The sequence below is a fragment of the Lottia gigantea genome (assembly GCF_000327385.1).
Source record: "Lottia gigantea unplaced genomic scaffold LOTGIsca_103, whole genome shotgun sequence".
In the NCBI taxonomy this organism is placed as follows: domain Eukaryota; kingdom Metazoa; phylum Mollusca; class Gastropoda; family Lottiidae; genus Lottia; species Lottia gigantea.
Genome location: NW_008706824.1, coordinates 163,544 through 180,573, shown reverse-complemented (window position 1 = coordinate 180,573; position 17,030 = coordinate 163,544). Strand labels below are relative to the sequence as shown.

At 34.1% G+C, this 17,030-nt stretch overlaps 3 protein-coding genes across 3 annotated transcripts; 1 reads left to right on the top strand and 2 right to left on the bottom strand.

Annotated features, from left to right (window-relative positions):
• Positions 1-1,183: 1,183 nt before the first annotated feature.
• LOTGIDRAFT_136177 (hypothetical protein) lies at positions 1,184-3,360 on the bottom strand (the record flags this gene model as incomplete). The annotated part of the gene is made up of 5 exons (XM_009046559.1): positions 1,184-1,363; positions 1,824-1,891; positions 2,329-2,404; positions 2,991-3,043; positions 3,303-3,360. Coding segments are annotated over 5 exons (435 nt in total), but the record flags the coding sequence as incomplete, so codon positions are not given.
• A 1,075-nt stretch (positions 3,361-4,435) lies between these two features.
• LOTGIDRAFT_198613 (hypothetical protein) lies at positions 4,436-7,238 on the top strand. The gene is made up of 5 exons (XM_009046558.1): positions 4,436-4,452; positions 4,957-5,055; positions 5,299-5,385; positions 5,979-6,172; positions 6,960-7,238. The coding sequence occupies exons 1-5, from the start codon at positions 4,450-4,452 to the stop codon at positions 7,033-7,035; spliced, it is 459 nt and encodes a 152-aa protein (XP_009044806.1). The 5' UTR covers positions 4,436-4,449; the 3' UTR covers positions 7,036-7,238.
• A 585-nt stretch (positions 7,239-7,823) lies between these two features.
• Positions 7,824-16,292, bottom strand: LOTGIDRAFT_223849 (hypothetical protein; the record flags this gene model as incomplete). The annotated part of the gene is made up of 15 exons (XM_009046557.1): positions 16,182-16,292; positions 14,967-15,314; positions 14,722-14,802; positions 13,971-14,083; positions 13,038-13,125; positions 12,821-12,882; positions 12,361-12,465; positions 11,614-11,764; positions 11,022-11,157; positions 10,606-10,705; positions 9,914-10,067; positions 9,277-9,424; positions 8,955-9,049; positions 8,527-8,639; positions 7,824-8,025 (listed from the first exon to the last, which is right to left on the bottom strand). The coding sequence occupies exons 1-15, from the start codon at positions 16,224-16,226 to the stop codon at positions 7,824-7,826; spliced, it is 1,941 nt and encodes a 646-aa protein (XP_009044805.1). The 5' UTR covers positions 16,227-16,292.
• Between the last annotated feature and the right edge of the window lie 738 nt (positions 16,293-17,030).

The following is a 17,030-nucleotide window of genomic DNA, read 5'->3' as shown; positions in this document are numbered from 1 at the left end:
GAAGATAAGAACCTAGGATATCCTAGAATCAATGTTAGAAGATAAGAACCTAGGATATCCTAGAATCAATGTCAGAAGATATGAACCTAGGATATCCTAGAATCAATTTTAGAAGATAAGAACCTAGGACATCCTAGCACTAAGATTGTTTTGAGAATAAAAACCTTGTAACAAATCGTGTTATGTTCATTATTTATAGAGAGAATTTTTACTTTGAAACTTGTTTCATATAATAGATAAAGGTGAACAGTGAATTTTTTATATAAGTTATGTTATAAGTCAGTACTCCAGTTTAATTTCTTTCATTTTTCTTAAAAACTAACTTAAAAAAACATCCTTGCTTCATAGCATGTTCTTTTTACTGACTGGTTACAAGAAAAGTAATATTACCTGAATTTTAACATGGTATTTTGTGGTATTTGATAATTAGCCATTGGTTTACGGAATGAATATATCTTCTGTAGAAGGAATTCTCTAATCTTTGCTATAGCCTGAAAATGGAAGACAAGTCTATCTGTATAGAATTTTCTTTTCACATATAGATTTGTCAAACTTATCTTGATATAAGCTTAATAATTTAATGAAAACTATATTTTTAATTCTATTTGACTGCATAAAGACTGATCAAAAAATCTACAAAAAAATCTTATTCTATTATTATTGTGGAAAAATCAGTAGCCATTATACTTTGATTTGAATTTATCTACTTCTAAAAACAATGAATATATGATATTTATAATATTATTACTGAATAATTAAATCAACATACCTTAATCTTTAATTTCTCTAAAATATCTCTAACATCTGTACACGATCTCGCTTCACGGAATGATTGTTCTTTCACAAAGTTTATTTTATGGTTTAATTCATGTAACTGTTCTAGAAATTCTCTCTCAGTTACAGGCGTCTGTAGAATATGACTGAAAATATTAAAACATTTTCTGAGGTTTTGAACAACGATCAAACAATCACATTAAGATGGTTTTGGTGTGTGTTTTTCTGAAGGCTAGCTAAACATGAATCTCAAGTGAAGAAATTCATTACTTTTCCCCTCTATGCAATGGCTGTTAATTTTGGGAATTTCCAACCAAAAATTGTTAGCACGTAAATTGATATCTTGTACAAAGGTAATTTAAGAATTAAAATTTTATATTTATTCCAATTCTTATTCTTTAACGAGTATTTACCTGATCATCTGTTCAGGTATAACCATTTCATCTACAAACTGACTGAGTTCTCCTCTAATAGCCTGTCTATTCTTTAACTTGATGTTCATAGCTATAGACTGTTCCTGTAGAGTCTGGATTTCATTACTAATAGAACTTAAATCACCTTGAAACCCATTCAACATCTCTTCCATTCTCTATAATGGTCAGAAATTATTTTAGTCTGAAGGGATGCATTGATACACTAAACAATACTTATGTAATAATCACAGTATATTTATAAGTGGCTCTTACATTCTCTAATGAGTGATGAAAGACTCTAAACTAAAACCAAGATATAAGTTTCAGCTAGTCTTCTGTATTTGCAGAGAAGATGTTGTAGCTCAGTGTATTAAGCACTTTCTCAAGGGTTTGACCTGGCATAAATAGGTTATTACAGACATCTGTCTTGACACATTGATTTCAAATTATCAACTCATGTTAATTCTACCTCACCAGGCCTAGGTTTTGTTTTCTATTTCAATATTAATGTATCAATGTGAGTAATTGATGAGAAGTATACTGGAAAGGGAGACAGAATGGTTCAAGAATTAATGGTCAGCAAGAAAAAAATACTTGCATTCTATAAGGTTATATCAGAATAAAAGAGAAACGTACCTGTAAGATGGTATCACAAGCTGAGATCTGTTTATGTAAACTGGCTATATTCTGACTTTCTTTGATATCTTATATCAGGTTAAAGTTAAATCAAACATAATCCAGCATCATATCATATAACACACTGTGACACTAGACTGGTGTCATGGCTATATACAGTACATTATATGTCAGAGTACATGTATGTTTGTGTGTGTCTTTTCAACTACAATCATACTAATGACTTCACTAATTTTCACATAAATAATAAGCTTATTTATTGCTCTGTGACCTAGGCCAGTGCTTTCTTTGACACTCGTCTCAAAACACCCTAACACCACGTCAAAGTACTCAAAATTTAATACAGTTTTTGGACTGGTACTGGTTCTTAAACTGAACATACCAAATGACAAGACATTAGAGTAAGTTTAAATCATTATCATAAAGGTATCAGAATTATGAATCTAAAACAAATTCAACAAGTTTGACAAAGAAGTATTCTTTCTTCTAAAATAGTCAAGGATACAGTCTTTGATGGAGGCATTTTCAACCTGTAGCAGTTCTTTTTCTATCTGTTTAGAATATTGTCTTAAATCAACACCCTATAATTATTATAAATATTAGAAAAATATAGCATACAACATATTGTAAATAGACACTTTCTCCATCATACATACAAAAACTGATAAATCCCATTAAAATCTCTTTGACGCATATATTTTAATATTTAAAGTTCTAATCTAATCTTGATACTATAAAGTAAGACAAGTGCCATTTTCTTTTCTACTCCGTGAGTAAGATGCTTGCTCACTAACCTGAGGGTTCAATCCCGGGATAGGTCGACATGTACCTTTGGATTTTTCAACCCAGTTTCCCCATGTCAGTGATGCAGGAAAAAGGGGCTAACATGGAAAAAGCATCTTGTCAGTTGGGATAATAAACTGAGGGCCTGTGTACTACAGGCTGTGCACGTTAAAGATCCGTCAAACAATTGGAAATCGAAAAAGAGCAGGCGAATGCCGCTGTCCTGGCAAAATTTCCCTCATTGTACCCTGCATGGCATTGCCTGTCTTCATTAGCCAACATGGTGCAGAAAAGTAGGACATAAAACTCAATTCATTTCATTTCATATTCTCTTTTCTAAAAAGTGATAACAATATATGAACATAGAAACGTAACAAGTCTTACTGTTTTTAAAGCTTCCTTTACAATTTCATCTTCCAAATTCTGTTGAATATGAACTGAAAAATTATGATTTATTGATTTTACACCTAATAATACAAATGAGCTCTCCTAATAATTCAAATACAGTTTCATTTTGATAGGAAGTATGCATGTGTGGGAGAGTTCAAGAGTGAATGTGGGGAGGTGTCAAATAGCACACAAAATACAGCCTAGTAACTTAGGGTAGAGCAAAATTTTGCATTAAATTTGACTGATTTTAGATCCTTTTCGTTTTTTTTTTTAGCCAGAGACTTTAGAATAAAGCCATCAACTTACCATCTACTTCATCTAGAAGAAAATCTTCAGAAGTCAGATCTAAATCTCCAAGATTTAAATTCACTTCACATGATCCCTGCAAGTTGAAAGAAAACGACAATAACTTATTAGGTTAATGGATGAAGTCACCGACAAAGGCATAGGTTATTTGGTATTGGCTTCCAAAACATTTACAATGACTGACTGTACCAGACAATCATCTATGAAAGTAACAAAGTTATATGCATAATTCATCAGCCAGATTTGATTGTTCGAAACAGAAAGTAATATATCAGGAGGGGCAGTGATGTGGGATTTTAGCTTCAGTAATTCTTACAGGTTCTTATAGGTCCGCTTTTGAGAATTGGCCGTCGACCACTGTGTTCAGTTCCATACCTTTATCTTTTATGTAATTTTATATTCCAGTGGTTATTGGAATTGATCAGGTGTCAGAATATTTCAGAAGGGCAATCTATCCCCTCCCCCCACCCTGTAGCTACAGACAAGCGATTCAATGACATTGAGAGTTAAAGGCCTGATCAGTGCCTGATATTGAGACTGAGAAAGTTAAAGTCAATCAATGATTCAATGAAATTATGAATGATCTGATGAGGATGACAGGAGGCCGACAGAGTGATATTGGACATTTTCGGGATTATTCTTTATCCGATTTTCTTGGGACTACACAGAAGTCATAGACCATTAAGTTGGAGTTTATGAGAAGGCAGAAATGTTGAAATTGTTTTATATTTACATCATCAATTGCATTATTTTGATCTTCTAGCATTTTGTCATCTGCTAAGGATGCCATCTTGGATTTTACCGGAAGTGTAAATTGGAAAGTCGTCAATAAAGAACGTTCACTGAAAGACACTGAAATGACGAAAAATTATTTTCTTTTTGTAAATGACAAACATAATTGTCTTCTAAATCTTGTGGCAGCCTTCAATATTTTCAGCATAATATTGGATTATGTTTTAAATAAAAAGAGATTGATTTGAAGGCTTTTTAAATATAGAGTATTGAAGAATGCCAATTTTGTAAATTTGTACGGTGCACATTAATTGACGATATTTTTAGTCGATGCTGTAAATAGATAGCCTTGCATTCTTTGCCAATTCGCATGCGTAGAAACATATCAACTTCCTTTTCCGCTTAAACTTCCACCATGGTGGGTGAATATGATAAACTTTCGCCTTAATCTTTATCAATCTCAATGCATCCGATTAATTTTCAATCTAATATTAATTATACACTTTCCTTATTATTTAATCTGCTATAATGTAGTCATTTTAGAGTTCAACGGCGCCTGAAAAGCCCCTGAAACTGCATTAAAGAATGTCAATACTCAGTAATTCTCTCTATGGTCGCTTTCATAAAAGACTAAATTAGATTTTATGGTATGAAATATAACGAGTTGAGAGTGTCTCCCGAGTATTTCTGATCAGTTTTTTAAATATGACAAAATATGATTGTTGACTAGACCTTCCTCTCACGAGTATTCCCTTGGTTCTGATGAGGACTTGATTAATTTGGTTTGTGCTTTGAACTTTGCCAAGGCTTTTGTCGGTTACTAGTATTTGTATACCATGAAGGTATAAGGTTAGAGTTATACAGTATTCTAAGGCAATTCTGTTATTGAAATAACAAATATATGTTGACTTTACCTTTGCAGGCGTTGGTAATCCCCGAGAAGTTTCAGCATATTTTGCGTATACAAAATACCAATATTGAGGGTAAACGTAAAATCATGTACGCTATGACAGCTGTCAAGGTAATTATGTGCGCTTTATTTTTGACATATAGGACTGAATAGTCAATAGTATGCTGATGTTATATTTGCTCTGTTAGCCTGAAAATGAGGAGTGGTTTCCGTCACACGAATGATGGATGACTATACAATGCCTCAATCTTGGGCGTAAAATGATCTTGTACTTGTTTATAAATAATCCATCGTGATTGTATGTGTCCAAAATAAGTGAGTTCAATTCGTCAATGTACTGTTTGTTTATTTCAGGGTATTGGTAGAAGATTTGCTAATATTATGTGTAAAAAAGCTAATATTGATTTAAGATTACGCGCTGGAGAACTTTCTGAAGAAGATGTAAGTTTATCATTGAAATTTGTTGCATTGGATAACAAGAAACTGTTCTCTCCATCTCCAGTGGGTTCATGAATGTAAAAAGGTCAATAAATTGCTTGATACCAGTATGCTACAGACTGCACATGGAATGAAAAAACAGGCTTATTGGAAAGTTTCATGATGAGTGTGCCACACACCACTGTGTTCTATGCAACCATCATTTCAAATTGAAACCAACAAGCTACATTACTGCCTTCATAGATATATATCTAGATTCGGCCTCTACATTTATTGGCACATTCAACCCCAATTGATAAAGGCCCTTAAGGTGCGAGCACCCAAGCAGTCTCGGTCGGCTATTTTTGTCTCCGACTAGAGTCTTGTTACAGGCACACTAGGAGACAAAAATCTCTAGTTGGTGGTTTTCCACTTTGTCAATAATCACGTGAGGAGCATGCAATTGAAAGGAAAATGAATCTGATTGGATGATGACGGTCTGTCTTGCAGACTATAAAAAATCAAGACTGCTCGTGTGCCTGCACCTTTACAAATAGTTAAAGATACAGCATCCTTACTACGACTTTATATAATTGATACGATTTGAATTTATCCAGGTTGAGCGACTAGTAACTGTGATGAATAACCCTCGTCAATATAAAATACCAGACTGGTTTTTAAACAGACAGAAAGATATTAAAGACGGTAAATTCTCCCAGATCTTGTCTAACGGTTTAGATAACAAACTTCGAGAAGATTTAGAAAGACTGAAGAAAATCCGAGCCCACAGAGGTCTACGTCATTACTGGGGGTAAGTGGAATAAGGGTTATGAAGATGTTGTGCATTCAGCCATAACAAATGGTGTCTCATACCTTGACAGCAATTGCCATCTTTATCACATAAGCTTGCATTTGCAGCAATTTGATTGGGTTTTTGCTACTGAATACAGCCAATAACTAGCCCTTAATTACATGCTTTGATTGGTAGAGTGTAGCATCTGATCAATTCGCTGTATTAACAAACTTCCGTGATAAAAGTAGTGGCTATTGTAGTCAAGGTAATGGCACCAGCTTGACATTGTGAAGATGTTTGTGCAATTAAGGATTGTAAAGAGGTTTTCTAAACTTTTTATGTTTATCGGGGAAACCGATAGCATCAATTTGCACCTTCAAATTTTCATTCCGACGTCTGTGGGAACTGGATAGATAGTAACTTCCGGTAGCTCCCCTCTAGTGACGTTAAAACGCGTTGCAAATTGAAGCTGTTCAGTGTCCCCGCTACTTAAAAAATTTAGAAAACCTCTTCACAATATCTTTAAGCAATCCCTTGACAGTTGTAATTTGATACTATCTTTTCCTTTGATATACACTGTACAAATCCTAACAAATGCAGATTAGTTGCACAGTTGAGTTCATCTATATTTACATATCCATAGCTTTGTTCAAATGGAATAGTTCAGATGGCAGGGAGTAAGATTATTGATGACAGGGCGATGAGGTACAGATGGTTCAATTCCTCAATCCTGATGCCAGTGTTAACACAATCTTATTTTTGTCTTTTTCGTATGTTGATCAAATTGTATTGTATTATATTTCAGTCTGAGAGTAAGAGGTCAAAGAACCAAGACTACCGGACGACGTGGTAGAACAGTTGGTGTGGCCAAGAAGAAGTAAATTAAAAAAAAATAAAAGCAAAAAATACCATTTAGTGTCTTAATGATATGGCATTTTGCACCTGATTGGGCTAATGCAGCATGATTTGAGGAACATTCTGAGATTATAGTAAAATTACCCTAACCTCTTTTTCCAAATTACCCCCACCCTTCATGCAGAACCCAAATATATTGTTCATACCAGACTTGGAGAAAACTCACAATGGAGGCGTTTTTACTGTGCACATAATGATAAGACAAACATGAAGATAATTTTACCCATGTCTGATGCAGGTGGGAGAAAGGGCTTGAAGTAGTCATCACAGGACCAAACGGATACAGGCAGTGACAATGCCTGTTCTTATTAGCCCTATATATAGCAAAGACTTCATCTCCACTACCTAGTCTGCATAACTAGATCGAAAAAAATCCATAAAGCAATTCATAACTTGTCTGAAACTTTGTGATATACTTCAGTTTATAAACAAGGTACAAGATAATATTCAATTCTATTATATAACATTTAACAAATATACAGACATCTTACATTTTAAATGCAATACATTTTTCCTTTATTACTTTTTGTCGTTTGTTTGATCAAGCATTAAAATTGACTTAATTTATTTTGCAGATTTCAATATTTCTTGTTAAAGAAATTGGTCTCTGTTAATATGTACAGAACACAACATATCTATACCATCAGAATCTGCCAATTTCAATAATTCAGAACATCTTGACATAAACTTTTTTTAAATTCAAAGAAACTGGTCCATATGATGTAAATACACTACACGTAATTTATAAATCCCATCACTCTACAGTCCGTTTAAATCTATCGAGAACAGACTTCACTCCTCTCTGATTGGCTAATTTCTTGTCACGTTTTTCCTGTCGTTTTTCTTTCAACTGATCTCTGATATCATCTCTAATGATATTATTTTTAACACCTTGTTTACGATTCTCGCGGCGTACACCACTACTCTTGCCTTTCTTCCTGTATTTTGGTGTATAACTGATAGTCTTCTCTTCCAAATACTGAAATCAAACAGAAGTGTTATCAGACACTGAAGAGCACAAAGAGAAAGACTGCTCAAAAAATATATTAGATTTAAGAAGTTTGTCAGAATTTTTTTGCAGAATGAAATCTAATGTTTTGAGGAGTGAATGAAAGCCTATAGCTCAGCTCATCAGAAGTAAATCTGAGTGTGTGGTAATATTTCAAGTGAAACAAATGTTAGTCCATGGAATTTGTACCATCGTCACAGAATGAATCCCCATTATTAGATGATGAAGTTAATGCCAGGGTTGTAAACTAGTATCAGTTGTGGAGGGAGTACTTATTGAGATGGGGGATCAGAAGCTGATAATTACAGGGTGCACTATCCTGAATTTTGACAAGTCCTTTGCATAGTTGATTTAAGTTGGAGACAGCTGCTTGCCCCCTACCCTCTGCCTATATGTTATTTACAGCCCTTGATGCTAAGTGGCCCCAAGTGTTCCTGGGTGAAAATACCAATAAGGAATACATACCCTCAATTTCTTTCTTTCATCTAAATCTCTCTCCATTGTAGCTACATCAACTTTAGATAGAGCTGTATTATCTAGTGTGATCATTTCTGGTTGTACCTGTTTATGTAAAATAGGGGTGGTTAAAAAAATCACACTTCAACTTTATATTAAGTATTAAGTATTAAGTATACACCATTGCAAATTAAAAAAATAGCATGTGTTGAGGTATGTCCTGACAAAATTTTCCTGATGGCACACTGTATGGAGTTGCTTAATATCCTCAATTAGTTATCTTGTGTTGCTATTCTCTCTCTACTTAAGAGTTCAAATAATGATAAGCTCCTTCTCTGATAGGTTTTAATAAACATTATTAACATACCAATTAGTAAAGAAAATTATCTTTTCAAAAAAAGAAAACAAACCAATACTGACCTTTTCTAAAAGCATCTTAACCTCGGCCTGTCTTCTCTGTTTCTTAGTTTGATATGGATTGGCTTCAAAACCATCAAAATTAGATTCACCAGACCCTTAAATTATACATATATTACAGTTTACAATATTTTCAGCCACTTCTGTACAGATTGTATAGTTTAATAGTTGTAACTCATTCAGTGGTAGACATAATTCTATGCTTACAAGGTAACCTGGGGTTTACAATGAAAGAGTAGGCTTATGTGCTTGTCCAGGCAAAATTTCTGCCCGTTCAGTTTCCAAATCAGTTAATTTTAAAGTCAAGAAAGAAGTAAATATATACCGGGTATAAGTAAACTAGCGAAACCATGACTATGACTAACACCTAATACATCTTCATAATTACAGAACTGTACACCTGATATTGGAGTGGTTAATCTGTGTATTAAATACGGTGATCTTATCTTCTCTTTACAAACATCTTTATATACCTGTAATAATACGACCAACAGTTGAATATATATATATATTAGTATCTGAAACTAACTGATAATGAGATGAAGCTGACTCGGCAAAGACCATCACACTCCACAGAGCCACAAAAAATTCATAGACAAATATTTTCAGTAAGCTTCTCAAATTGAGTAAACATTTGTTCACAATAACTTTTTGAAGCCATGTCTTTCCTTGTACCGGTAATTAAAAAACAATAAACATCTGTTTCAAATAAAAGAGGGATATTTTGACAATCTCTTATGGACCTGGCTGTGTATTCTGGAAATGATTTTAGCATGTTCATCTCATGTGTAAGTTTGTTATAGACTAACATGATAATTAACCACAGGGCTAGACATGCTAGAGCCATATAAACAAATCCTCCTCAAGGTAAGAAATATTCTGATTCCTGTGCCAGTTCTTCTGACAGACAGCCCAATGTCTGCTTCGACCAATAATATCTGAAAACTAGACAATGGACATACCTGTACTACACTACCCATGGAGGCTGCTAGTTGTCCAGACTGACTAAATGTTAAACCACCAGCTCCTGATGGTAGACGATATTTATATAACATTTTATATGTTCTTAAATCATGTATTATCAACTGTTTATCAATACTAGACGTAGCCATATAACTAGAAAATAATTATTAATATATATATCATAAATACAAGCTGTCTATTATATTTATAGATAGAATATTGCCCAGCTCTATCATTGATTAATCTCATATAAATTTCCTATACACCATACAGTTGTCATAGAATTGTATCAGATATCATGGAACAGTGAGAATTTTGGACCTCACTTAGGATCAGAGTACTCTACTTTGCTATCGTAAAAAGTCAATAACACCAAAAACCTTCTCATGAGGACAACAAGCTATGGAATACAATTGGTCTTTCCAATATCACAGTAGAATAAACAGTAATTAAAACTATTATACTATACAGATATTGTCATATAACATGAGGCATTTTTATTGAAGCAAATCACATCAACTCGTTTTGATGGCACGTGGTACAAATTAAATCTCTTAATTAAATGACTATCAGCATTATAACCAAGTTGCATGTTTACTTTGTTACTTCCTTCCTAATTATTGAATTTACAGTATTCAAATTGGCTGAAACTGAGATCAAATTAATATTAAAATAGATAAACAATACTTACTTGCCAGTATTATCAACTGCTACAGATCTGACTCCACCATGGTGACATAATAACTTAGCTACAGAATGTTTCATATTGGGAGACCATAGTGTTACAGTGCCTAGAATCAAACAAATAAAATTGAATTGGTCAGCCTCCTACAACTACAAAATAGGGGCAAACCATTGCATGGCTGTTCTGAGGGCGTTCTCCTCTCATTACAATACAAACAAGTTTTCTTAGTGGTCGAATATACCCCCTATTCTCCAACAACTGATTGTTGTCTGGCAAGCTATATGACAAATTTTGAATTTCTTTCAAAACCAACCAATCAGATTGAAATGTACATGCATTTACCACAATGTGATCAACCTGCAGAATATACAAGCATATTCCACAACATCTAAATTGAAAACATTCAGAAATATAACACTTACCACCTGGATGTCCCAGATGTATAATAGCATTTTTAGGATTCTGACACATGACATCTAGTCTAGGATATCCAGTCCTTATACTCGTTATTAATTTACCAACTGAGACATCTAGATATGATAGAAAACCTTCAGACGACTGTAATAAAAATATCATTATCCACTTGAACCAATATTTCTCAGCCTCATCATTGATTAATCTTATATATACTTCCTATACATTATACAGTTGTCATAGACTTGTATCAGATATCATGGAACAGTGAGCATGTTGTACCTCATTTAGGATCAGGCATGCATCAGAAAAAAAAAGGGGGGGGGGGGGCGCATTTTAATTAAAGATAAGGAAATATACATGACATTGCCAATACATAGTAGGCTTGGCTTAATGGAGAGGCTAAGACAGTCCTCTAAAACCTACTTTGCTATCCTAAAAGAGTCGATAATACTATAACCCTTCGCGTGATGCAGACAGGCGACATGGACAGCCAGCTATGGAATGAAATTGGTCTTTCCAATATTAGAGTTTAAGTTCATGAGAAAAGCGAGAAGAACTCAATCAGCATTCAAAAAGAAGAACTAGAAAGTATCTTACCCCAGTAGCTAATAAGAAATGATAAGGTAAGAACTCTAATCGTAATGGTTTATTTAATGCTTTTAAACAGTGTAATTCTATTCCTTGGTTATCATAAATATACGTCCATTCTTTCTGGGCCACAGCAAACATTGTTTCTATATGTAACCATCTATACACAGAAAATAACATTAATTACATATATCAGAGATACAGTGATAGGAATTGAAGCTGACACATGGCCAATTCTTGGAACCACTGATTGTGGCATCACAATTATTGAGGATTCTTACACATGGCATCAAATACACTGGCAGATGATTTTACTCTTTAGCATCAGGGATTTTCGTTCCACAAGTAGGATTTGAACCCCTGACACCTAATCACCTAGGAGACAACATTACAACTCGTTACCGACAGAGCTATTCCACTACCAGTTATAGTATTTAAGCAGTAACCTCAGTATCTGTGAATTTTATCCTTTCCATTCTCAAAATACCAACATCTTTTACTCTTTTGCTGGTGAAACAGGGCTGGCTGGTAATTATACAACTTGAATTGTCGTTGTTAACTAATTCGTACTGGCACAATATATCGGTGAATCAATGTATCGCGATATGACATTCACAATACGATACATATCAGATCACGAGGTCATTTATCGATACTTGACGATACCTCTCATTACCCCTGTATCACAATACGTATCATACTGATACCCAGCACTATGCATGTACCTAGTATAATCATTTAACCAGCACTACTTACTTGACATCATGGGTAGTTTCCATCACGTTCATTTCACACATGAGTTTTTTAGTTTGCCAGTCGACAGCAGCTACGTGACCTTTTTTACCTCCTAATAATAAATACCTAGAAAATAAATAACTTGGTTTTCAGCACTATGCATACCATCTACTTCTCTTAAGATTGTGTAATTAGCAAATAAATTTCTGATTTTTGAATTGCAATTTAAGTGATGTTTAGAAGCAAATAAAATTGTTGCTGTCAATAAAAAAAATCTGTAAATATCTGTGAATCACTGATATTAGTATCAGGCCCTTAGCTAGAGCAGGGGCTCTTATCAACGGGCCTGATTAGGATACTCCTTTATTTAATTCATACATATTTGCATATTTTTTTTAATTCATTTAGACATCATATGAAGTTAATTCCTCTAGCATGTAGCCTTCCATATTAGAGTGAAGTTGAAATCAATGTAACATACCTCCCATTTCTACTATAGTTGATATTATACGGACCAAATAACTGTAGATCTAATTCAAACGACTGAAAACATACAAATTAATATTTTCAACATATATATACAGTGTAATACTATAATAAACACTAATATCAAGATAAACTTTTCTGAAATAATCTGAAAGTCTTGTTAATCGAGACGACAATAGTCCAGAACATCAAACTGAAGGTGAGATACTGACCTTAGAAGCACTTGTAATATCTACAGAACTAATGATATCATGTTGTTTAATATCAGCTGTATCTTCCCCTTCTTCTACTTCTATACATCTATAATAATCATTTTATTAATTCATCACCTTATAATAATATACCACAGTATATCACAACATCAAAATATTATTATCACATCATCTAGTCATCATAGTGTCCAGTATACATTGTCTATTGCCTTAACAACCAAACCTTGATCAATGGGAAGTTTAAAAATAGAAACAGTATGCAGTACCAAGAAACCTAATGGTTGAAAGTGTTTTAACTAGGTATAACTAGATAACTAGTGTATATTTTGAGCATCATTTCAGTAACAAATAAGCATGGCAGTCAACCCACATTTAATACATACTTGACTAGTATATTTTGAGCATCATTTCAGTAACAAATAAGCATGGCAGTCAACCCACATTTAATACATACTTGACTAGTATATTTTGAGCATCATTTCAGTAACAAATAAGCATGGCAGTCAACCCACATTTAATACATACTTGACTAGTATATTTTGAGCATCGTTTCAGTAACAAATTAGCATGGCTGTCAACCCACATTCAAGACATACTTGACGTAGTAGCGTATGCTGTTAAGGATTCCGTAGAGAAACTGCTTAATCATCATAAAAACCAAATACTGAATGTGTGAGAAGTTGTACAAATACAAACATAATTACTATTATAAAAGGAAAATACTGATCAAACTTAACGACACTGGCTGAAACATGTTTGGTTGTCAATAAACTCAGTTAGTCTATTTAACACTGACTTTCTCTGATGTCTTTACTTCAATATCAGTATTTAAAAATTAAGATATATATCATACATTCACATTTAATTCATAAATCATTTAACAAATACAGCAGATAAGAGGTTTCTGGTCTGAATAAAGATAAAAAGACTTACCCGGAGTTATCTGGTAGTAAAAAATCAGACCTAGCTGATAATTCTACAGCATAATCGGTTTTATTTTTAGATAATGTCATATCTGGTTTCGCTGCTAAATATCTGGCATCTTTCTACAATAAAAACAAATCCAATCAAATGTCAAAAGGTTAAAAAAAATGCTTAATTTTGTGATTTAAATATGTGTCTTTTTAACAACGGATATTCGTTTAGTTATGAAACATAAGGACAGTTTCTTAATCAAAAGCCAAACCTTAAAAATAGAACAGGCTGTTTGTTTTTTAAAAGCTAATTTATCAACATGAAGACTTTCTTTGTCAAACAGAAGCCAAACCAAACCTTTCAACGAGTTGTCTTGTCTTGTCTTGTCGCAGGAAGCCGCGGTGGCTCAGTGAGTTAGACGCTTGCTCGCTAACCTGAAGGTCCAGGGTTCAATCCCGGCATAGGTCGAGATAATACCTTCGGATTTTTCAACCCGGTTTCCCCCTGTCAGTGATGCAGGTAAGAGGGGCTGACATGGAAAAAGCGTCTAGTCGTTCCAATGGGACAATAAACCGAGGCCCCGTGTGCTACAGGCTGTGCACGTTGAAAATCCCTTAACAGTTGGAAATCTAAAAAGAGAAGGCTTATGCTGCTGTCCTGGCAAAATTTCCCTCATTGCACCTGCATGGCGTTGTCCGTCTTCATTAGCCCACATGGTGCAGAAACGTAGGACGTAAAACTCCATTCATTTCATTTCATTCATACTTACTAATTCTGTAGTATCTGTACGTTTATATTTCTCTAGTTTCACTGGATCAACTGGAGCATCACCAGGGTAAGGATCTTCAAGCTGAAACACAACACATTGAGCTTAGCATAAACATACAGTTTCACCCCCAACAGCAACGAGAAAAACACACATATACTTACCCAAATTATATTCAATCAAAACTATGTTGGTTTGTCATTAATCTGACTGATTTGCCTTTAGAAAGAACTATAAGCTCTACTCACTTTCCTAGAGACTTGATAATCTTTTCTTTTCTTATCTTTTCTCCACTCTTTATTACCCAGTCTCTTTCTCACATCCGACTTCCCAGATTTCACGTTTACTTTCCCTTCTTCCTTCAACCATTTCTTTTTCCCCGCCCACTTGGTGACTTGATGTTTTAATTTAGACCTCGACAGTTTACCCACATCTATTTTATACTCCTCAACTTTCTGTCCCCCCTCAGAGTTTTTATCAACCACTGGTAGAACATATTTATGTGAAACTGAAAATCTGTGTCTTCTGCCTTTATGACTCGTTCCAAATTTATCTTCAGCACTTGTTTCATACTGAACTTTCTTCTTCACATTACCCTAAAATAGTTAAAAATATTGGTCTGAACTTGTTGACTCTTTAAATGCTGTTTGGAATCTAGTTGTTAGACTGAATACCGGTCATCTCCGTGACATGTTAACTCGGAGACAGTTAACTCGGTGACAAAGTGAGTTAACTCGGTGACAAAGTGAGTTAACTCGGTGACAAAGTGAGTTAACTCTGTGACAAAGTGAGTTAACTCTGTGACAAAGTGAGTTAACTCGGTGACAAAGTGAGTTAACTCTGTGACAAAGTGAGTTAACTCGTGACAAAGTGAGTTAACTCGGTGACAAAGTGAGTTAACTCTGTGACAAAGTGAGGTAACTCTGTGACAAAGTGAGTTAACTCGGTGACAAAGTGAGTTAACTCTGTGACAAAGAGAGTTAACTCTGTGACAAAGTGAGTTAACTCGGTGACAACTTCTAGTATAACTTAATTTGTCGCTGAGTTGACATGTCACCGATTTAACCGAATACCGTTAGACTGAAACTTATTTAAAAGATAGCCTATCACAGGTAACCAATTTGCGGTCAACAAAAACAACACGCAGATAAAGGAAAACGCTTGGTCTGTTCATATGACTTCTATCGACGAGTTCTATGATACAATTTTGTCGACGATTGGACTGGTGTATTGAAATGACAGAAGCTTGTCTTAATTTTCATTTAAGATCTTGGTTTCATTGCAGAGGTACCTGACGTATGACAGTATGCTGGAATGAAGCTCTATTAAATAACAAAGCAAAATACTTTTTCTTGCGTTAATAATTGCATATTTAAAATAAATTTGTACTTTTTTTGTGTTGAGTATTTTTTCAATAAAGCATGGCTAAATGGCTAGTTCTTAAAATTTAGGTTGCGGTCTACCTTAGGTCGGGCAGATTTGGGCTTTCTTGACTTTTTTTTATCCATAGTTTAGCAATGAAGTCTTGATAATTAAAGCAAATTTCTATCCATTTTGGTTTGTTTATATTTAACCGGAACCACGTGTGGAATCTCACTTCCGTCATGCGCGATGTTCGAAATTGGTAACAGGATGTTGATTTATTTCCGCGGGAGAAAGAAAAAGAAACTCAAACAAACTTTTACAATATTTATCTAATTTTGATATTTTGTGGAAATCCAGATAGCATAATGTTTCTGATTTGAATTTAATCAATGCAGACGATATTTTGGTATGTAAATCTAATGCCAGATTTCAGATCGAATGTGATCTTTGATGTAAAAAGGTCTTCTCTCTCCTTCTCTTTCAACTTCATAAGTCATTAGGTTCAGAACTTCTGACAGAAGACACTTTAGGCAAAGAAGGAAATAAAAATCCACATCATTCATCCTTAGCAAAAGCAATCCAAAATTCTTGAGCCAAACCTTTCACTGAAATGAGATAAATGATTATCTTGAATTCCAGGCATTACCTTCTTTCAATTTTTTCACTCAAATGAAAACATCATGCATCTAAAAATGTATTTAAGATCAATAGCTCTTAATGTCTTATTATACACAGAAAATATGAAAAATGCTTAAACTTTTGAACACTGAGTGATAATGAAGTAAAAATTTATATAGCTTAAAGCGAATAACGATAATGCCATATGATGTTGTCACTTGGTAACAGACGCTTAACTGATTGCTCAGTGAATTTTACGTAATTCTTTGAGCGGTAAAAATCTAGGGTTGAAAGGGTAAATATGAATTCCAGGGCAAAGAGTACAGGTC